Genomic DNA, 24,513 nt, shown 5'->3' with positions numbered 1-24,513 from the left:
AATTTGTTTTGTAAAAGTCAGCCTCATGGTGGCGCTTTAACAGGCCGTTCTGAAAAATGCCGTCGTGCAGAGTTTGGCATTGACCGAGCCAACGGTGCTGGAGATTAGCTGTACCCAGGCGGACGGACGGACACACACAGCTTGCACACCGACACATGGACGGCAAAACATACTCTCCCCATGCAGCCTGGTGGAGACACAAATCACACCTGTGTGAACCGAGTGGTGCAACTCCCCTCTCTCTCTTCCCCCCCCCCCCCCCCCCCCCCCCCTCCTCTCTCTATGCATGCACGCAGCATTCATGTGTGTTGCTGTGCTAGGCTAACGTTACTACAGCGCCCCTACTGGTACATACTGGTGCTCATTAACGTCACATAGGTGAACCAACACATAGGTGAACACGGGTCACAGACATTGTTGTTCCTTGGAGTGGTTGCACCACTCAAAAACATGTATCCACTGTGAGTTCATGGATAGTCAGAATAACCAACCACTAGATGGCGTAAGACACTGGTCTACTGACCATTCTGGTGTTAAAATCAGGTTGAAGGTTATTCTCACCTGATGAAGGTCGGATAGACCGAAACATTGCTGTTCCCTTAATAAACTTTTCAACTGCATTTTTGAAGACAATGTGCAGGATTATTTTTTCCTTTTTCAGTACATCGGGCACCTGGCTGTCCTCCTACACACCTGTCGCCTGTAGGTGTGCAATGTGGAAGAAGGGACATCCGCACACTGCCACTTGCTAGTTCAGAGCAATTTTATTAATTGAGCAACGTTTCGGTCTTGTGACCTTCCTCAGGCTTAATTCAAGAATGGGCTGACATTGTCACTAAATACATTTCAGGAAGTGTAAACAACCAATCAAAATGCATGTAATTTATCCAAACAGATAACAGCTGTGAAGAACCTTGTCACGTGACTTGAAGGTGCAGTGTTTCTGTGAACATTCCTCATATATATCATTGAAAATAACAGTTTACAATAATACAGGGGAAAAGAATTATACATAAATGTCATGCCATACAACATACAAGGAAGACATACAGTAAAATAAGCAAATAAATGTCAAATGTAAGATCCTACTCTGTCCGAAAGAGTGGAAAATAATAAGAAAATAATAATAAAAATTGCACCTAAAGTGCCTATAGTACCGGCTGGACAAGAAGTTCAGATCAACATTTTCTATAGCATAACATTCAATAGTAGTTCATCATTAAGCCCTTTGGGGTGTAAGGTTTGTAGAGTGTGGATCCAGTAGGCCTCACGTTGTTTTAAAAGGGCATCGTGGTTACCACCTCTTCTTGGAAGTTTGACTTGTTCTATACCAATAAAGCGGAAAGTAGATGTCATGTTTAAGGTCATTGAAATGCACTGCAACAGGGTATTCACGGTCGTTTCTTCTGATCGAACTCTTATGTTCACTCATTCTCTGTTTTAACTGTCTAGTAGTTTTGCCTATGTATGCTAAACCACAGGGACATTTGATCATATACACCACATGGGTTGACACACAAGTAATAATGTTATTGATCTTGAACTAATTGCCATGGTTGGTTAAAAAAGGAGGTCTTATGTGTATTTCCACACTGGGCACAATGACCACAAGGATAGTTTCCTTGTGGGAGTGGACTTAACAGGGTCTGTCTGAGTGAGACCTGGGGAGATTGAAAGTCAGAGTGTACAAGCTGGTCTTTTAGATTCTTACCCCGTTTAAAGGAGAATAGGGGTGGGTATTTGAATAGTGTAGCCAATTCAGGGTCAGAAGTTAAAATATGCCAATTTTGTTTAAAAATAGCTTTTATTCTACGTGAATAAGGAGAATATGTGGTTACACATGTGACCGAAAACTTCTTCTCTTTTTTCTGAGTTGTTTTCAAAAGCTCAGAACGAGGTTTATTTAAAGCTAATGTGTACGCTTTGTCAATACATTCAAGTGAATGACCTCTTTTGACAAACTTGGCTTTCATCTCAGATGATTTATCAATAAAATCCTCATTAGAGGAACAAACTCTTCTCAGTCTGTAAAACTGACTAATGGGTAAAGACTTAATGAGAGCGGGGGGGTGGTTACTGGTGGCCAATAATAAAGTATTACGATCTGTTTCTTTCTGATAGAGGGTTGTAGACAGGTTACCTTAATTCACTACTATCCACATATCTAGGAAGTGTACTCTTGATTGGCTACATTCTATAGTGAATTTGAGATTAGAGTCAAAGCCATTCAATAATGTCAAAAAATGTTGAACTTCATCTAAGCCACCTTTAAAGACAGCATATATCATCAATGTATCTATACCATTTAATAATGTTTTGTTTGTACATGTTTTTTTCAGAGTTGTAGACATATTTCTCTTCGAAATGTCCCATGAACAGATTGGCAAAATTGGGCGCAAAGATGGAACCCATGGATGTACCAGATACTTGTAAATGAAAATCATTGTCAAAACTAAAATAGTTGTATTTCAACACATAGGAGGCTAGATCAATGATAAATTGATTTGGTGGTATGCTTGTGTTGTCTCGACTGGCTAAATAGTATGTAAGAGCATCAAGACCAGCATCATGTGCTATGTTAGTATATAGGCTAGTGACAACTAAAGTCAGTAACCATGTCTCCTCAGGTAGATCGGAAATATCAGAAATCTTATTAATAAAGTCAGTAGAATCCCTTATATAGGAAGGCAGTTTATGAACAAAAGGTTTAATGAAAAAGTCTACATATTCTGACAGGGGTGACAAGAGAGAATTAATCTGTGCCACAATAGGTCGTCCGGGTGGACCAGTCATAGTTTTATGAATCTTTGGAAGTGTGTAAAACACAGGTCGGATTGGGTGTTGACTGTATAAGAAGTCAAATTCAGGTTTGGAGATGAAACCTTTGGTTCTTGCATTCTCCCAAAAAGTGAATATCTCACGCTGAAATGACACTGTAGGTGTGCAAAAGCCTTTCATTTTATTCTCATGAATTGGTTGCCATGGTAAAGGGACCTTAAGAATTGTTATTTTGATGGTTTTGAATAATCTTTTTCAGTTATTGGCGACGCTCTATAGTCATGTTATCAACACATATTCCATCCTGATTGGCTAAGATTGCCTTTAAAAGTTTGCAGGATTGGTACATGTTGAACAAAATGCCTCAAATTATGAACGTGGCGAGCAATTTTGCACACACATTCCCACTAGGCCGAGACGAAATCCCACTTGCTATAACCTGGCCTTGGTGTAGTAAACACGGTGTAGTAATTTACATTGAATAAGAGCATACCTCGCACAAATGGAGGACCCATGTACCCGATGTAGAATTGTATCCCAAACCACCTCAGTTATCTCCTCTCCTATGTCCCCCTCCCAACAAGCTTTTAAGGAATCCAAAGACTCCGGGCGCAAACGACAAATCTCATCATAAATGCATGAGATCGCACCCTTCAAGGTTGGCAACTGAGTCAGAAGGGTGTCTATAATAGAGTCATTAGGTAAATTTGGAAACATGGGAAATGTTTTCTGAACAAAACTACAGACCTGTAAATAGTGTACATTCGTCTGAGAGTTGCTGAAAGGATGTCCTTAAAAGTATAAATACCAAGACTTTTCCAGGATGAAAAGGCACCTTCTATCAAAGAGGGATGGAAAATATGGTTAGCTGCTATTGGGGCATTGATAGAGAGTGAGTGCAATCCGAAATGGCGTCTAAATTGGATCCATATTTTTTGAGGGTTTTTTTTGTGTATAGAGCCGTTGAGGAGATAATGGGAGAGTATGTTAAAGCCTTCAGTGACACTGGACCAGCCGAGTTTGCCTCCATGGCCAACCACATTGGAGGGTGTTCCGCTATTTCACATAAAATCCAATATTGGAAGATCCTAATGTTGGAAGCCCAGTAGTAAAACCTAAAGTTAGGCAGAGCCATTCCACCAAGAGATTTGGGCCTCTGTAGGTACGCAACCTCGGCACCTTCTTGTTCCAAATAAATTCAGAGATACATACTATCTAATTTACTAAAGAAGGTCAGGGGGAGAAAGAGGGGGATACATTGGAACAAATACTGTATAAGAATCGAGGGAGAATGTTCATCTTAACGGTGTTAACTCTTGCAACCAGGGATAAGTTGAACAAAGACCAACGGTCAAAATCTTCTTTGACTCTTTTCATCTAGGGAGCAAAGTTAGTTTTATATAGATTGTCATACTCACGCGAGACATAAACGCCAAGGTATGGAAACCCATCGGGAGCAATCCTAAAGGGGAAGTTATGAAGAGGGTAAGTCCTGGCTGGCCAATGCTATGCTAAACACATGGCATTATGTCAAAAAGCAGGACAAGTAACACTTTGCTGTGACTGTCACATAGTGGTGACAACATGTGGTGGCCATGTTGAACTATTAGCATTGGTTTTGTATTCCGTTTTGGCTTTCAGTGAATGATCTTTTGAGAGAGAGAGACAGAGAGACACACACTGTGTGTGGTGGCTCAACAATCAGGACAAAGGTGGGATACATACGACACACAGGAGAGTAGTAACTTAAAAGTTCAGACTTTATTTTAACGGAAAAAATACCTTATAATATATAATGTGCTGTGAGTAGTGTAATGCATGCATTGATGCGTGAAAGTGGTGTATGAGTATGTGCAAAAACTAGGGATGCACCGAAAGGGAAATTCTTGGCCGAAACCGAATACCGAATATAGGAAACAGTTGGCCGAAAACCGAATCCCGAATATCCGAATATGATTAATAATATATATCTTTTTTTCTTACCATTCCTGTCATGGCCGTACCTTAAAGTGACCTGATTTATGGCTAAATAAATGGTTATGGCGAAACTTAACTTAAATAATAATCACTATTATGGGTCCATAAAACATTTATTCAGCTCGTTTGAATCCATTAATTGCATACACTATTCAGTGATATATTTTCTGCCTATTCGGGCCGAAACCGAATAGGCCGAAAATGCAATTTTAGCCATTTTCTGCCGAATATTTTCTGCGGCCGAATATTCGGTGCATCACTAGCAAAAACCAAGCTAAAATCAACCAAACAAATACTGTTGCCTGGTAGGAGATAGCCATTGCCAGCCTGCTTAAATACTCCAGGGATGAGTGCCCCCCATAGACACTGGCAGGCTGGCCTTCTCCTACACAGAATAGAAATAAAATCACACCCGTGTGAAGTGAGGGGCGTTAATATATTAAAGTCTAACTCATGTTGATTAGGTGATGTAATAGTGATGTAAAACAAACAGTGCAAACATAAAACGCCATTAACAATAAAGAGAAAATATGACGTAAATGGCACATTATGACGTAAATGTTCCCTTCATTGTCAATGGCGTTTACAAAACAAACATTGAACTAAAGAAAAACATTAAACCTGTGTATAGGAGGGGCTAGAGCCCCTCAAAAATTGCACCTTTGCGAACTGAGCGGTGGAACTACACTAATGTTATAGTAGTAGTTACTGTGTGTTATTATAATAAGCACTTTAAAGGGGAGAAACAGGACCCCAAGACGTCTGTTATGACATCAGACTTGACTTCAGGAAACCAGTAAGACGCCTAACGGCGAGAAGCGACCTCGCCCTGCCTGGGTGACAGCAGATTGCTAGGCGAGCGCTGGCACTTTGGCATGGGGGGGGTAAGATATTAATTTTCTAGTTTTCGCCGGCTGCCAGGCGCGGCTGCACTAATAACTTTGGGGCAGGCCCTTCTAGAGTTTAAATGGACACCTGTCCAAAGGGAGACATCGAAGAGTTAGGATGGATGGGGAAGGATGAACATGGAATGCCAGAACAGGTCAGCTCCATATATGGAGACCTAAGGGTTTGAGGTCAGAGTTGCTGGCAAATATTGATGACATCAGGGATCTCCATATATGGGCTTAATATTGATCTCTGATGATGTCACGTGATGTCACATGCTCCATCCCTGATGATGTCCCGTGCTCTTTCATTCCGACCAACCAACACACTGACGGGAAATGCACGATTCCTTCGGTCGCAATTACAGGTGTCCTCCTTGACCCATTTGGGCAATTTCAAAAAGAGACTCGCCACGCCTAAGTGCCAAAATCCCACATTTCAGCCTAGACTGAACACCAAAAAGGAGAATACCACTAATTTTCAACCTTGAACTATGTCATTAATATACCTCAGAGTTGTTGTGTGGAAATAATAAAAAGTCCTATAGCTACCTATACTGAGCCCACTGTATGAGGAGCTCCTTCTGGTGTTTTGCTCATCTCCCAGACTCCCATGTACCTGTAACTCACTCTAGAGAAGCCTGAACAGGGGTCTTCAACAGGGGGACCCATAGGGGCTCCTCAGAGTTAAAGGCGATCCACCAACCACTATATAGGAGTCGCTAGCCCCTCCTATATACAGGTTTAATGTGTGTCTTTAGTTCATCGTTTGTTTTAAAAACACCTTTGACAATGAAGGGAAAATGTACCTAACACAAACATTAAATGCCATTAAAGGTATATTCAGTGATTTCACTCAAAAGACCTTAGGTTTCGTTTTTGGCTGTGGGACCCAGCCTTTCGTCCAATCAGGATAGAGTCAAAAACGAAACCTATGGTTTTTTGACCCCCAGGGGTTAACTGGGGACAGGGAGGAACTCCTTATATGGTCAGCACACTCTATAGTAGGGAGGATTATCACAACAAAACAAAAAAATAAGTGATATTTGAATTAAGTGAAATCACTGAATATACCTTTAACAATGAAGAGAATTTAATGTTTGTTTTGTCACTGTTTGTTTTGCATCACCATTACCTCACCTAATCAACATGAGTTAGACTTTAATATATTAGCGCCCCTCACTTCACACAGGTGTGATTTATTATTTACATTATCCACTTCTTGAACCCTAGCATCACTATTCTGATGGGAACATTGGCCGACAATAGCAAATCTACAAACTCCCAGTTTTCTAGTATTGAGAGTATATGTAGTTAGGCCTAATTTTTTACAACTTTAACTTTTACATTTAACTGTCTGAAAATACAATCCAACACAACGCTGGGCAAGTCTATAAAGCAATCTAGGATATCTATGAAAGTTTAATCTGCAATACAATTTTACACAATATGTAGTGGGGCGTCCCAGATTCATCTCTCTCTCTCAGCTAAAGGGTACGGCCTGAAAAGGTTGAAAACCACTGCTCTAGTCTAGAGTATGGGTTCCCAAACTTTTCAGCTTCGACCTCAAAATAATGCAATTGACTTGCGACACCAAACTAACCTCAGAGGTAATTTTCTGCACATAAACGTGCACGTTTGGTGTGCATTTGCCCGCACATGTAATGTATTAAGCCTATAATGCAGGCTTTTTGTGGCAAAAAAGGGCTTAAATTGCACTAACAAATTGCAACACAAACGCTTTCAACTGTTTTGTTTCAGAAATATGTTAGTAACAACATAGCAAAAGTCCTAAGAAATCCCAGTGGCGGAACATATGCTAAAATATGCTAAAAATACACTAATACAGTAGGTGAAAAACACTACTTGGGCTAAAGACGGCCATAGCCACTTGCCCAAATGTGATGACCTCATCAATGTGCCATAATATTGTTTGCCTATGTCCAGCTTTTGGTGTGTGAAACCCAAATGTTGTCTTAACACAAACATTAAATTCCATTGACAATGAATGGACAATTTTGAGTGTTTGTAAGCACAAATATTGCATAACACAAACATTGAAGACGAAGGTGAGAAGTATGCAAAGTCTGATTGGCCGCAATGAGATGATGTATATGATGATTGGATGATTGGATTGGACTTCACACGGGTGTGATTTCTTTTTACATTCTGTTGAATTCTATTCAAGTGTGTAAAATATTTTTAGCAAAGAGAGTTAGGGGTTAGGTGCATCAGTTATTTATACAATATAATACAAATATTTAACATTTTAGAATAAAGCTCCGTAGATTAACAAGAGCTTGTAGATGTTTCGAAGACATTTGACAAATCTTGACAAAATATTCCCTGGCACATCTTTGAAAATGGAGTTCCGTGTCCAAATTGCGGTTCCTTCTCCTTGGCATGTATGTTAACCACTGGGCTAGGATTATAATGCCACCTCTGTTTTGGATGATGGGAACTGAGATATGAAATTTGTTTTCCAGAGGGTGTGCCTCGGTCGTTAGCTTAGAAAACGTCTATTGAGATATTTACTTATAGACTTGACAAACCAGTTACATTTTCGGACCTTTACATACCGTAGTACGCTCTAGTCAGAGCAGAGAGGAGAGTATAGCTTTCTGGTTGTTGGTTAGGAATAGGCTATCAGACAGTGGTGGAAAATAAGTATAGGCTACTGTACTTAAGTACAACACATTGTGAGCTTGTAGATCTGCTATTTTCAAAAGATTTGTATACATTTGACAATAATGAGTACTTTCTACTTTTGGTAGTTTAAGACAAGTACATTTTGAATTACAGACTTTCACTTGTAAGTTGTAATAGACTATAGCTATATTTCAGTATTGATGGAAGTAAAAAAGATGCCTAGTTTTGGGCTACACTACAGGCTTAGGTAGTCTACCCTTACTAGGCTATACTAACTACCGGGCCCGGCTGTCCTGACCTGAACAAAGGCTGTGGAGGAATGGGCAGCAGCATAAGCATTCCTGTCCAGGACAGAGCTGATGGGAGGGGCGGGACAGAGAGAGAGGGTCTGTCTAGTCAGAGAAAGTAGCAGCCTGGGGTCCGCTAACGCTAAGCTTCACCGCCACCACCACATCCTCTCTGTAGAGGTCCACTAGACTACTCCACTGACTCCACATTGGCCCCAATTCCAAAAGTCTACGAGTGAAAGGGTCAAACCAACCGCCTCCTGGGCAGATGTGCTTTTAACGCGCCATTTGTAGAGAGGAGGACGTGGAGACACCGGTTTAAGGAGGTAGTTTGCGTAAGGAAGGTCTTCTTTTTTTAAATTCAATCATCTTTTTTCTCGGTTCTCACATAAATCCAGGAAAATTGCTTGGTGTAGTTGCATAGGGGAGAAGGCTCGAGAGGAGGTAAAGCAGCAGCGGGATATTATGACTGAGAAGCTATCGGCCACGGAAAACATCATATCAGGTAATGCAGGGTCTTACTATTTATAATCGTTTAACTTTGCACTAAATCTCTGTCTGTTACACGCGTGTTTTGGTATGTCGTCATTGGGACGTTTTCGTGATCACTTTATTGGGACGGCGTTGTGTGTTGTGGGCGTCGTTATGTGACTCATTCACACACACATACGCGGTTTACGCACGCACAACGAAAGAAGAGTGGAATGATTATTCTTTACTCCCACGATTAAATACCTGTAACCACCTTTCCCATAATCAACAAACACTGCCTCATGGAACGCAGCGCTTTATTGAAAAGTCTTCGCATTCCAAGGACAGCTGCAGCCTCGCCTAGCTTACCTATAGGCTACGTCGTGCCTCGATCACGTCGCATTGGCATTGCGCATTACAAGTTAATCGTTGCCTAGGATATATAGGCTATATATATATTTATGGAGATCAATCCTTAACGTACCTAACTTTTCCCCCACCCAGTGCGCCCACACATGCTGCATGGGAGGGGAGGGGGTGCATTCAATGCAACGTGCAGTTTTAGTTTGGTCCTCCCTCCATGATAACGGTGCAGAGTTTGGTCACATGGTCCGTGTCCCACGGGAGGAGGTTTGACTCAATGCAGCAAAAGTCTGCGTGCCCCACACTGTAAAACCGTGGGTTGGGTTGTTGTACTCTCGAGTCTCTGGGACGGTACAAAATAAATGGACAAATCTGTTCCATTTGTATCCTCTCCGAGTTAAATTAACACCCAGGATTCGATTGTGCACACCACCACACCATCTTCTCAGGTAACGCAGTGATGATGAGAGCTAATAAAAATATGGATGCATGTAGCCTACTAAGCCTAGTCACTATTATTTCATCGTAGCGTAATGATCTATGCGTCTGTGTTTAGAATTAAGATGTGCTTTCTTAACATGAAATCTTTCCCACCCCGTTCTTTTCTTTTAAACGAATCTTCGAGCAGCATCCCTGCATCATTTTCTCACTACCGTCACTGGTAGCTGCATGCTGCTTTTAGCCTGGCATATGCATTGCTCCTCGGTGGAGATTGAGCATAATGGAAGATATTGCAGTCCGCCCGCCCGGTACATCTTGTGCTTTTTCGGGGAGGCGTGCTTGCATTCCTAATCGAAAATACTTTCCAGCCTGTCGCATAATATTTAAAGGAGTCCACCCATCCCCTCCCCTCCAGCCGACTGCGTTGATGCCCCCCGCTGTGAAAGTGTGAAGTTGAGAGACCCCCCCACACACTCTAACGTCAGATAATGTCACACTTGATGCAGGATGTTAACACAGGCTCGTTATTTGTTGACTTTAGATCCTAAAAGCTCACAGTTGCCAAATGTTTTTGATGGCATGGTGTTATCTTATGCGACAGTGAACTTGATAATTGGCCATTTGTCTATTTAAACATTGGGTTTGGAGATTGTAACACCTATTAGACAAGACATGCACATTTCCTCCACACTTATTTAGTTTATTTGTTTGCTCAGCTCCACAAACTCAACAAATCATTGGATTAAGTTCCCAAATGCGAGTCTTTCTTCGCATCCCCACAATAGCACGTTTGAGGATGCTGATAAAAGGGCCCTTTGTTCATTTCGGGGGCAGCTTTGCGTTCGTGATTGCTGGACCTTCTCAGGGGACACTGATGTGAACACGAATTGAATTGAATTGCTGCTGGCAGATAAGAGTCATAGCTGAATGAAGCCAAAGCCTCGTTCTTTTAAACTGGATCCAATTGAGTGCATGTAGGCCTGCAGTAGCCTAAGATTTAGACACTCGTAGATGTAGGCCTATTTATCGATTCTAAAATATCAGATTCAGAATTGATAAATACATCTACGAGAGTCTAAATCTTAGGCTAGGCCTGCAGCATTCTGTTTTACTGCGCTTACTATTGCTTAATCTGTACAGTGTTGCTCAAATTCTACTAATTGAGCAAATTTAGAACCTGACCAGTCTACATTCCTTCCTGGAGACGAGATAGAGTGGTTTGATTACCATATAAATTGACTTCAGACAGCACTCCGTCTCCATAAATTCATTATGCTTTAAAGTTTAGAGTGACTCAGGGTTCTGGTCTGGATGTCTCCCTGCTTCAGCTTGACTGTCAGCTGTGATTGTCTCCACCAGGCCGAAGGCATGGGGGGAGAGTATGTTTTGCACTCTGTGTGTGTGTGTGTCCGTGAGCAGCTAATCTCGGCCACCGTTAACCCGGTCGATGCCAAATTTTGCACACACACTCCCTGGATGCCAACGATGAACCTCTGCCCCAAACTTTCCAGAACGGCCTGTTATAGCGCCACCAGGAGGCCGCTTTGTGCAAAACAAGTTTTTGCACAGTACACCTACAGATTTTTTATCCAACCACCAGATGAAGGCAAGCTGCAATGTCCTACATTCCTATCCTGGTGGAGACCTGTGCCCAGAAGGGCACTTTTTCTAGTTTATCCATGTTTTCCGTCCTCACTGTGTCACTCCACACAGTCAGTGTTCCCTCCTTGGGTGAAAAAGTGTCATTGCTGCCTTCCAAACAGTCCTGCAGAACGCAAACTAATCAGAAATGCACCATAGAGTTGTTCCGATACTAGTCTCGGGCCGATACCACCCTCAAGTACTCGTACTCGGAACTGGCCCCGATACTCTGACCCGAGTACCAAAACATCCAATTGACACTTGGTTGAACGAATACAACGGGAGCAAGTCTGACCCTACAGGCCAACACTGCAGCAAATCGCCAAAAACAGCCGATCTACAAGCATAAATGACAACTGACAAGTGTAGGCATGACAATGCAATTAAATTGGAGAAAATAAGTGGTTACTCAACGAAAATAAAAAATACTTGTATCGGTACTCTGTATCGACGAGTACTAAAAATTAAGTACTTGTACTCGTACGTTGTTATCGGGACAACTCTAATGCACCTCGACAACTCTAATTTCAACCAGCATTCAGGCTTGCCTCCCTTGGTCACTGTAGAATTAATGTACAAATTAACTAACACAGCATCATCTTGACATGCTGTACTCATGTCTCCTGTCATGTACGGTGCAGCAGCTGTCACCCACATCCCATGGTAGATATTACACACAGAAAATTCTGTGCAAAAACAAACAAATATACAGTATCTTCTCAAATATTATGATAAAACTCAATCTGGGTTGTAGTTGAATCCAGTCTCACTCTCATTGTGGACAGAGCAATGCTATGGCTGTGAGCATGCTTGCGACATCGCAGCTTTTTGCCTGGTCACACAGAATGTTCGTCATAGTACTTATCAATATTTGCTGTTCTCCGCTCTGGTCGAGTATATAGATGTTTATATTTCGACATATCTGTCTCTGGGAAAATAGGACAGATAGAGAGATGGGAAGTGTGCGTGCGTGTGTGTGAGAGAGAGAGAGAGAGAGAGTGAGTGAGTGAGAGTCGCGGGAGAGAGGAAGTGTGAGAGAGATTTTATTGCCAATAATCCCATGGCATTTGAAAAACAGTTGTGGAATGATTGAAATGAAAGATGTCATTTTACAAACTTTAGTCCACTCCTGCTTGGATCAAGGCTCTTTAAAATTGCATTTTGGACCAGGCATGAGTTAAGTGTGCATATGCATAGTCACTTTTAACTCATTGTTTTTAGATATGTACAGAGATTTGGTGCATTTATAGAGAGATACCACTCACCCATAATATGGTGCAGCACAAAATAAACCACACTCAAATAAATTGCAATGTTTGCATTTGCAAACAGACTCTAGGGGGGATCACCACTGAGGTATCTGGTTACTTCAATCACATTCCTCTCCTAGGAATTCATTATTACTCAGTATTATTGTAAGTCAAGTGCAGTTGTAACTGCAGTTGTACGATCTGACTGTAATGGTTCTGTAGTTAATTGGATGCGTTTGCTAAAACACATTCACTCTCACCTACAGTTGAATTCCGTCTCTGAAGTGTGGGGGTGGGCAGGAGGTGACAGATGGCATTTTGGTTGGGGGATGGGTCAACTAAGGTGGAGTCAAGGGGCGATTTAAGGCCGTGGTAATTAGCCTCTGTTTGAGGTCTCCCCAAAGACACAGAGAGCTAGTTGACTTTTAGGAATCTTGTGTGTGAATTGTGTATGCACGTGCATGCATGTGTGTGCGTGCGACTGTGCATGTACAACTCCTTGAAACGTCAGTCAATGCAGTAGTGTCTGAGAGGTCAGGCAGTTCAGCCTTTCAAATCCAGGAGACCATGCCTAAATGCAGGTGTGGCCTGTCAATCAAAGGGACCTTTATAATGTTTCACACAGAAGCCAACTACACTATAAAGTGAAAATGTGCCTGTTGCTAGAATATAGAAGGGAAATCACTAGTGTGAAATTGTAAATGCAATTACTAACTATCTACAGTGTATTGTGACATATCAAGTCAACGGTGTTGTTTATTTGTGTTTTGTGCATTTTAGCTGTATGCCTTCCTTATGTCAAATTGTCAATGCTCCCTCCTGAACTGTCAATGAGAGAAATATCACTTTTGGTGTGTGCATGACGCAGCGTGAGTCTGGAGCTAATCTGCTGGACATAGTGGTGCTCAGGAAGACACTGAATATGTATCCAATCTGCAAATGACAACTATGTTAGCTCTGTGCACTGTCTCTCTGGAGTACTCCTTCATAGGAGATGTTGCTCTTCATATGGGAATGGAAGTGCTTCTGTCATTTACAGTTTACACACTATTACCATATAATACGGGGGATGCCTTCGTGAATAGTGTATAGTGTCCAGGACTCCAGGCAGAAGTAAACAAGTGAACTGACTCATGTGGAATACTGAAACTATATATCGAGATGGATCTGATTACTTTATTCTACAGACGTTTAATAGTTTCATATTCTATGGGTTTGTTGTAACATTAATATATGGTATACTCATTGCAATAATGTTGCTTGAACAGATTGCTTTTAGATCTGTTGTTTTTAGAACAAAACTACTGAAGTGAAGTTGCGGGACCTTTTTCCCTTTAGCAAAGTTTGAATCCATGATGTGTTGTTGTTGTTGACATCTGAAAAAAGAATTGCGTTGATATCTTGTAGATCTGTTATTTTCAGAAAGAAAGTATGATGAATGAGGCTAAACTTTGATGACATTATGATGAATATGATGAGCTGCTGTTTCAGTTGGATTCACTGACTATAAATAACTAAAGCAGGAGAAAGCATGTACGTTTAGCAGCCATGATCAGTCAAATAGGCTATATGGCTTACATTGTTCATTTATATTTGTATATCTTATTTGTGTCTGATCCCTGGCCTTCATTGAATGTTGCATAGTGGTTTGAGTAGCATTGACTGCTTGCAGACAAAATGATCTAGCTGACACTTTTGTCTCTGTTTAGATTGTTTACTTGGTTGATTTTGGGTGTTTGTGTTAATTTGGTGTAGTTTAATTGAATTAAGCAAATGACCCACAATGGTCCTCAATCAGCATTGCTCTGCATGTGGATAAATGGTGGTGCCTACTAAGACGCTTATAGCCATGGCCCCCCGTGATGATTTGGGCCTAAACCTGTAGCGTAGGCCAACTTTCATTGAGCTGCACATCTCTGCCAGACGGAAGGCTGGGGACGGAGATTATGTTTTTCTTTTGCCTATGTCTTTTGGAACTAATCTTGCAACCTGCTGGGCCGATCAGCGTCAAAACTGTTGTGCACCCTGTCATTGTCAGTGGGCCAAGGAAGGACACTCAATCACAACTATTTCAAACCGGCCTCTCGGTGGCGCTATACCAGCCATTTTAACTCTTTGTTAACTGTTGGTCGTAAAATCCCCATTTCACTAAACTAAAGCATGACATTTGAGCTAATGATCAGAAAGTCTGTCTGTAGTAAAGTGCAAATTTGTTTCATACCTATTGAAAATGACTTAACTTAGGCTATCACTTATCACCGATAGCATGCAGCTAATGCATACTCAAATAGGCATCATCAATACCATTTTTCTAGACTAGAGATTTTGTGTCTTTGGAAAGGGGAGCAAAAGGCCTGCAGTCACTAGTCAGCAGCATTATGTCATGTCTAAGATATTGACTTTGCGGAGGGAAGTGCCGATCTGAGAAGCAGTGGGAGTTGCAGAATGAGGGAGGTGCTGCTCATATGCCATCAGATAAGAGTCGGGAGAGAGGAAAACCTAGCAAGACAAAACCAGCTGTCGACAAGCTGTGCTCCCAAACACATTCATTCCTCCTGTAAAACTTGTAATGACACTTGGTTTTCCCACTGGTGGCTGATTAGAAAGTATTTTAACATTCTCCAAGTGCAAAATATTGTGATTTTGTTTTCACATCTGTACACACCATAAGCCTGGTGTTCAGAGCCATTGTTGTTACCCTCAGTCTTTTCAACAAGATGGTAATTGGTTCCATGTGTTGCTGTGGTATGTGAACTATGTAAATAAACACAGCATGTTTGCTTGCATGCTCCTAGTGTTTTTTCCCTCCACCAGGGTGTCCCAGTAATGCGAAATGTATAGGGCTGAAGTGGTTACTGTATGTTTTGTAATAATAATGGAAATTTACAAAGTAACTAGTAACTAAATATGTCAAATATATTTAGTGGAGTAAAAGACAAGTACAATTTGCCTCTGAGAATAGGACTCAGGAGTACAAGTAAAAGTATTGAAAATTGGAAATACTGTGTCTAAAGTACAAATACCTCAATGTTGTACTTAAGTAAATGTACTCAGTTCATTTACAGTTTACACCACTGTGCACATGCCACTACTACTATCTAGAAGCTGTAACATAACAGTTGGCTAGAACAAGGAACAGCAACATGGCTTATGCTATGAATTATTAATATGAAGCACATGAATATGATGCACAATGACATCATTGAGGCTTCCACTGTATGTAGCGTCTGTTATCTACCCACATAATACAAAAAAGTATGACGGTAATCTTTTGTAGGTCATGCTGCGATCTAGGCGGCTCTACTAAATGTTGAATTATTAAAAAAATAATTTAAGTAAAAAAGAAGAACAAGGATAGCACGGCTGAAACACAGAGATGCAGTCAACATTGTATTTTAGATGATTGCAAACTGGAATCATGGACTAGGAATAGCAAGGAGTGGTTACTGGAGACTGGACGTAACCTTTACATAGAGATGAGGTTTGGTCAAAGAAGGCTTTAAAACATGATGCAATGATGTAGTAAATACATCAACAACAATGGTTATCTATTTTTGTCATGTGTGTGTGTGTGGAAGTGACCAGTCTTTTTACGATCGCAGACTATTTAAGTCATGCGGAGCTTTTGTGGTTATCAGCCTATCCACCATAGAGTAGACAGACAGGAAGGAAGGCCATTGTTCAGCAGAGAGATTTAAGGCATTTCCTCTGTGCGTGACCAAAAACCTCTGGCCTCTGCTGGAACCTGCCTCACTCTTCATTTCTTTCAAATTACTCTATTCATGGTTCATATATAAAGGTCTTTGTTTCTTTGTTGTAAATGGTGCATTTATATAGTGCTTTTTGATCAATTTTATATTTAAACATTAAGATGAAAGTCCCCATACAGTGTTGTGATCGCGATGTTTACAAACAGCACAGACAGACAGAGAGACAGACATTGATTGATTGGACAGTTCTGACAGCTTATGTGCATGCTTAAGGTACATCGTAGCCTGTTTTGAGAGAGGCGCTTAAGAACACCTGCAACGTAATAGGGCACCCTTCATAGCAGAGCCTTCGTAAGGACCGCACGTAAGCTCCCTGCGCACAGTGTGCAGGTTCTCTTTGAGAAACCCGGCCAATGATTCACTTTCATCAGGTGCTGCTGGGTCTGTCATTCTCGAGATGGGCCTGAACCAAAAGTACAGCCGCTCGTACTTGGACTGACTGCAAGACTGTCTGACCGCCCGGTTGTGTCTGAGGCTGTGACCTCCTGGTGAAGAGAACATCCGATACAAGGCCTGGGGGATGCTCACTTCCAATTACTTATTAAGAAAGTATTAAGTCTTACAGACAATGTCGTTTTCCACATACAATATAATCTCTCTCCCTATCTCTCTCTCCCTTACCCCCTCACTCCCTCCGGCCTCCAGCTCTGCGTCACTCCCACCCCTCCGTCCATCCCCTTTTCCCTCCATCTCCTCATCTCTCTCTGAGCCCTAAGCCCTTCAGTCTAAAGCTCAGGACTAGAGATGTATTCATGTCTGCTCTTCAGAATGCATTCTGTACGCATGTAGATCTATAGATTTATTGAACTGCCAGGCATCTCTTTGGTTGTGTAGACACAAGAACCTCTGTGCTATATTCCGGGAGAAGTAATTATGTGCAACCTGGCTACGGAGGCTTTTGTCCTCTAAATCGGGTTATGTTGACTTGGCAGTTTTCACGTTGTTCACTCTGCAATCGAACGCTAGTTTGTTTGTATTTGATTTGCTGACTGTACATTCTTGTTGAATGACCAATAACAACTTTCAATCTGGTAGTATCCCTTTTTTTGTCAGAATTCCTCACTTTTTAATTCATAAAAGAAAGAAGAAGAAACAAAACATGCTCTGGCACATTGTGAGTTTGTACATTGTCTCTTTCTGCTATTTTATGTATGACATAGTGTATATTTAGGGTTACAGTAAGTGGTTAAATACCGGTATACACACACACACACACACACACACGACACAAAACATGTATAAACGTTTCTTATTTGTTCCAGGTTGCATACAGAGCCGAACCGCAGCACGTCTACATAGGTAGTACGCTTCTTTCCCCTCCTGGCTTTGCCCAGGGTTGGCTCCCATAGAGTCAATTTACTTGCCTCAAGTTCTGGGTGCCTGACGCAGTGCCCTGCCAGGCATGCCAGCCTCATCCTTCTCTCTCTGACCTTGTCTGACCCATGGTAGGTCCCCATAGAGGTCCACATTTCTGATGCAGTCCGTCCATGTGACACCTACCATTCGTAGCATTTTTGTGTAGACTCCATCCAGGGCTTTTTCCTGCTGTACTGTGAGGGTCCATGTCTCGGCCCCATGCAGCAGTACTGACTCCACAGTATGAATAGCCTTAAGGTCTTCTCCCATATCTGATTTCCACACTCTCCTCATCTCATGCAAGGCTTTCCAGGCTAGTGCTCTCCGAACCTTCAGATCCTGTTCAGTTGAGGCAGTCCAGGCCCCGAGGTACTTGAAGTCCTCGACTGGCTCGAGCACCGTCCCGTCTGCAGTGGCAATGGTTTTGTTCTCGGTGTTTACTCCCGTTCTGTGAGTTTCTCAGTAGAGGATCTAAAACGGTTGAGGATCATCCTGTTAGCGGTCTTGGTGACTTGTGAGCTCAGACTGATGCCACGGTAGTTGTCTGTCTTTGTGAGGTCACCTGACTTTGGTACTGCAACGATGTTCATTGTGTGCCATAGCTCCGGCTCCTGGAACGATGTTCATTGTGCGCCATAGCTCCGGCTGTTCTCAAGACACACACAAATATATTATTTTAGCTACTCTGAATACTAAAATGTCGGCTGTATGCTACTTGTGTGTGCTGTAGTAATTTCCTACCAGACAGTGCAGCAAACTGGTATTAATAGTATTAGTGCATCTCACATTCCTCCAGGGATGTAGGTGGGTGACCTGAACAAAGGGTGTGCTTCCTTCAACTTGTATTCTTATGTGAAAGTACCGTGCATTCCATGTAGCATTTGATGTTGCTTTCCATCTGTTTTTAACATTAAATTATACTGAAATACAGTACATGCTTGGAATGTGTGTGTGTGTGTGTGTGTGTGTGTGTGTGTGTGTGTGTGCGTCATCTGTGTGTGTGTGTATCAGGAGGAGTTTATATGCACGTAAAATACCGAACCGTTGTACGTTTCATACCTACATAATATATTAAGCTGCTATGGTAAATTACAAAAAAGAAAATCGAGGACATTTATGTTGTTTTTTTAATCAAAAAAGTATCAAACCGTGACACCAGAATATAAGAACAGATAAGTTTATAAATCATTGCACCCTTAATATATACCATTATAATAATTGCACAGTTCTTTTTGTGTTTTTGTACATCAAACCCGAAACTGTGCGTATGCGTGCGTGTGCATGTGTGCACTGCAGACCATGTGGGGAGCACCAAACTCTGTGACCGTTGCAGCTGTTGTCAGGCTGCTTCTCTGCACGGTGTCTGTTGTCAGGCTGCTTCTCTGCACGGTGTCTGTTGTCAGGCTGCTTCTCTGCACGGTGTCTGTTGTCAGGCTGCTTCTCTGCACGGTGTCTGTTGTCAGGCTGCTTCTCTGCACGGTGTCTGGGCTGATGGCCAGTCGGGACGGAGAGAGGTAGAGCGGGGTCTCTCTCCCTCTCGTCTGAGCTGTCTGACTGACCGCTGTGAGGCGGCATGTCATGAATGGGACCTCAGATGGGAGAAGAAATGCGGACGAGTTTGAAAAAAGAAAAAGTGTGCCGACCAAACTCATTTAACTTTCATCCTTATGAATAGGCCTTTGATTTCTGATGCCGTGCATGTGTGCCACTCGCATGCACGGAAGTGAATTTAATGAGGCATCTATTTTGCCTTTGTAAGTGTCAACTGGTACGTCACATTGTATCTGCTCTGATTCCTTTTCCTCGCTATCTTTCACAAAAACAAATCGCTTTTGTTAGCGCTCATAATTAGGGGGAGGGGGGGGGGGCTCAAGTCGGAAGGACTGAAACCCATTTTTTTGTGCTGGTTTTCCTCCAGAGTCCAGACGGTAGAGACATTACATTTTCCACAATGATTGGAAGTTGTGTGTATTACTTGCACAACAAATATGACCCTAATCAGCTTTACAGGTGTGCTATAATTATACATATACGACTCTAACACTGTGACTTTGATTTATATCAATGTCGAAATCACTAATTGTTTAATTAACTATTGAATATGTCCCCAAAATGTCCGGGACAATAGTTCTGTCTGATCATCATGAGACCAATCATTTAGGTTTAATACAGGTGTCGGAAACTGTCAAAGGACTAGAACCCTTGCAGCATGAAATCAGTTGGCTTGAATCACTGCTTTGTCTATCAACTATTAGCCAACAGGAAACGAGAATACAAGATAGTGACAAGTAGGCTACTATTCATTTGCACACAGCATTTAGACACATTTAGAAGTGTGTGTGTGTGTGTGTGTGTGTGTGTGTGTGTGTGTGTGTGTGTGGGTGCACATGCTTTTAAAGAGTGAGAGTCATAACATAAGCCATATTCAGCCATTTTCTGTTGCTCCTCCATCCTTCTGGTGCTTTAATCAAGTGCTGAGAGCCTCTAGCTGTCTGGGTCATGCTGGCTTGAAAAGCCACTCATGCTGATGTCATTCCTCCATGGAGCGGTGCAGGGCGTAGGCCTCAGGTTAAAAGCATGGATTGGATTAGCCGCTTTTTTCAGTGCCCATATACTCACTGAGTGGGCTGTGGTTGTCATGCTGGGAAAAATTGGGGACCTCTTCATTTATTGGTGTGGACCTTTGAAGCCTGTATTTAGGAGCACTTTATTATTGTTATCCCTGCCGGGCCGGAACAGTGGTGGTGTTTTCGGTCCCGTGTGTCTGTCCATCCGACCTTTTTTCTGTCCGTCTGTGAGCAGTGAATCTCAGGCACACATTATCTCTGTAGTCATGTGAACAACTCAATTGTTCAGATTCCATTCCGACTGGCTGTGATTGGTTTTTAAAAGAGGGGTCCCGTTTAGCATAAAATACCACAAATACAAACAGGTCTGCCGTACAAACTATTCACTCCGCAGCGTCCTTGTGTACTGCTGACAGCTGCACCCTACATCTGACACAGCCCTGGGTAGGTCGCCCGACCTGGCGGGGATCTGCACTCGAAGGAGCACACTTTTCTAGTTTTTCATGTTTTTTTTGTCAGGTTAATATCAAAACTGCAATGTTATCCTATGAACAAGCTTTCCGGAGTCAGGATTTATAAAGTCTTGTATGTATTTAGTACAATTAGCACTGGCAAGGGGGAAATTTTTACCTTTGCTTTTAAAGACATATCTGAGACCATAACATATTGCTACTTTGAGCACTAATCTTAAAAGAAGAAATAACTGAAAATAGCTCTCACTGTGTCACAGGCGCATTTAATCCTGGGAACTGGAAGTCACTGCTTCTACCGAGGATTTTGATACTGAGATATCAACACAAGTTCAGCAAGGTTTTTAAAAGACAAAATAAATGGCAATAAATAAAATATCTGTGTGGCCGTGTGGAATGGTTCCTGTTACTGCTGTGAACCCTGGCAGATACTCGGCATATCTTGTCCTTGACTCTGTTGGAGTTGTGTGGGGGAGACATAACCCTTGACACCTTCTGCTTCCTGTCAGAATGTGCAGAACATGCCATTGGCAACACTGCTTATTATAAGTGACTTTAGGCTTGTTTTTCTGTAAAGTTGCTGTAAATATTCGTAGTTGCGGCCAGGTTGCAGTTGTTTGTTTGAGCTTGTTTCTAAACAGTAGTTGCTTATTTGGGCTTGTTTCCTTATATTGTTTAAACCAGTGGTTCGCAAGCATTTTCATGTCAAGAACCCCCAATTTAATTATGTAGTCGCTTCTTTTGGGCTTGTTTTTGTAGGCCTGCCCTGTTTGCTTATCTCTCTTACAAAATCTGGCAACACTACTGGACAGGCCTGGGAAGGATGTGCTGCCTATTATTACTCAAGTGCATTGACAATATGATATGATTATTGTATGTTACTTTTGAATTGAAATAGAATGACCTACAACCATTATCATGTTGTAGTAATACTAACAAGATGAGTAAGGTTATGTTGCTGCCAGTAATCCGACAGTCTAAATGCACTTTGCTTATGCATTTATACAAGAAGTGATGAATAGCTTGTACATTTACGCTTTAAGCTTGTACGTTTTTGACAGTAACTGATAGATTACAGTTGCTTGTCTGTAATCAATCTACCATAATAACAATAACAAGTAATTCCCAACCATAACTCTCTGGGCCACACCCGTCTCTAGCCAAACGGAGGGGGATGTGTGTGTAGGGGACACTGATGTGTGCCGTCCCACTGTCAAGAAGTAGCGTGTATCCTGGATATACTATAAAAACAAATAACTGGTTTGGTTTTAGAACTTAACAAGCTTTTGATTCTTTGGATGCAATACACAAGTCTAATTCCAATAGATTTAATTATAATTCAAACATTAGACAGTAGGAATACTGGAATAATGCTATAGAGTGCCAAAGTCCTGACGTCACTCACTCATCCCCTGGTTCACGGAAGTAATTTCTCTATGGAGAATAACATGGGGTCATCTTGAAATCGTATTATATAAGCATTGTGGTCCAAAAATAAACAAGCTGTCACGGCGATATTGTCAGGGAGGTATAGTTTAGTCACTTATATCTGATACCTGATATCTGATATCTGATGTCTGTTTCTAGCAAAAATTTAACTAATTCAGCAGCAGTAACATTAGCGTTTTCTCTTAGTCAGTTGATTCTTCATATCCATATGAGTGAAACGGGCGGGATGACATGTTAATTTTTCAAACACAGTTCTTATATGAGGCGATCTAAAATCCCCCTATGGGGATTACAATGCAAATAAAAAGTAAGGTACATGAACCTATGTACTTGCGCCCTCTACCGATATTGACATCAGACTTCGGTGCTCTATATGAGCGGAAAGCAAATACAGTCCCATAACAGTCCCATAACTAAAAAACGTTGCATGGATGCACCTGGGACGTATCCTCAGTGATGTATCCTGAGGTCAACAGGGTTTCGGGTCTCTCAACATCATACCCCTCACTCAGGCGACCCAGCCGGGAGTGATCAAGTCCCGACTTACGTCCCAGTAGCTACCCTCAATCAGTCCCACTAGGGAAAAACCAGGGGCACACAATCTGTTGGAACTACTCCAGAACTACTCTGCCAAGGCTGGGAGGTACACTTCTGGCACATGGAGGGACTAGGCTCTGTGGGTTGTCTCCTGGCCGGGTACTGTTACCCATAGTAACAGTACCTCCCTTTCACTCCCATTCAGTCCCATTCACTCCCATTCAGTCCTATTCACTCCCATAGTATCAGTCCCATATTAACAGTACCTCCCTTTCAGTCCCATTCACTCCCATTCTATCAGTCCCATAGTAACAGTACCTCCCATTCAGTCCCATTCACTCCCATTATATTAGTCCCGTAGTAACAGTACCTCCCATTCAGTCCCATTCAGTCCCATGCACTCCCATAGTATCAGTCCCATAGTAACAGTACCTCCCATTCAGTCCCATTCACTCCCATTTTGAAAGGTGTGTTAAAATGGCCTAAGTCACATTTTATTATGACTTAGGCAAAATAATATGGCCTAAGTCTCCCTCTTGACATAGGCCATTGTTTTAATAGGGTGTAACAGGAAGGCCTTTTACATTAGGGCTCGGGCGATTTTACCAGAGGTGGCCAGCATCACCAGGTGGTGATTTAGGCCAAAAAACAATTTGGCAAAAAATTACTTAGGGCCGATTCATACAACCTATTTTACCGCTGTTTCGGCGCTGTAGTGCCGAAATGATTTCGGCTCGTCAGAAATTTTCAGTAGCACCGAAGAGCCGACTTTAGGACGGTACCCGCCCCCCGAACCTCAAATGACGTCAAATTGTAGGCTCTACAGTGCCGAACCGACTTTTATTCGGCTCTAAAATAGGATTAGGATTAAATAGGCAATTAGTTTAATAAGGTGACGATATGAAAGTCTACATTTGTCAACAGAGGTAATAACAATGACAGTGTAAGACTATATGAGCCATATGAAAGTCTACATTTGTCAACAGAGGTAATAACAATGACAGTGTAAAACTATATGGGCCATATGAAAGTCTACATTTGTCAACAGAGGTAATAACAATGACAGTGTAAGACTTTTCTCACCAATATGGCCCATTATTACATTATGAACTTTTATTACATTATGAGCTGCCTATTAAGGCAACTCATAATGTAACACGTCTTTTTTTGAAAAATCTGTTATTACGTTATGCGCTCATGATTTTATTACATTATGAGCTGATTATTACATTATGAGTTTTTATTACATTTAACTTATTACATTATGAGCCTTTTTGAGCCCTTATTACATTATGAGTTGCTATTACATTATGAGTTGCTACGCCTTCATCAGTGTGTCACACACTGGGTATGTCCAGGCATACCCTGAGGAAGGCACTCGGGTGCTGAAACGCTGGTCTTTAATAAAAGTTTTTTACCTCTTTTGTTTGTAGTAATAAGTACCTGCCACCTTAAGTGTGCATGCACAATGCACTGTGGGTTAACACAATCTCATCAGCTTCATTTTTTATTCTAGGAACAAGTAGATTAAAAAGAGACCAATTTACATCAATGCGACATTAAGAATTCTAATCAAAATGTGTATTCCACGCAGGTAAACAAACCAAGCAAATACAATAA

The 24,513-nt window shown here is 41.7% G+C and overlaps 1 protein-coding gene across 2 annotated transcripts in view; it reads left to right on the top strand.

Annotated features, from left to right (window-relative positions):
- Positions 1 to 8,826: 8,826 nt before the first annotated feature.
- Positions 8,827 to 24,513, top strand: part of hspa12a (heat shock protein 12A) — a 42,044-nt gene continuing 26,357 nt past the window's right edge. For both annotated transcript variants that reach the window (XM_083775525.1, XM_083775524.1), the window contains exon 1: positions 8,827 to 9,083. In XM_083775525.1, the coding sequence (XP_083631651.1) occupies positions 9,044 to 9,083 (40 nt within the window). In that variant the 5' untranslated portion in view covers positions 8,827 to 9,043. The remainder of the gene's footprint in view (positions 9,084 to 24,513) is intronic.

Source organism: Protomyctophum parallelum, assembly GCF_964188405.1.
Source record: "Protomyctophum parallelum genome assembly, chromosome: 10".
Classification (NCBI taxonomy): domain Eukaryota; kingdom Metazoa; phylum Chordata; class Actinopteri; order Myctophiformes; family Myctophidae; genus Protomyctophum; species Protomyctophum parallelum.
This window is presented reverse-complemented; position numbering and strand designations above follow the sequence as displayed.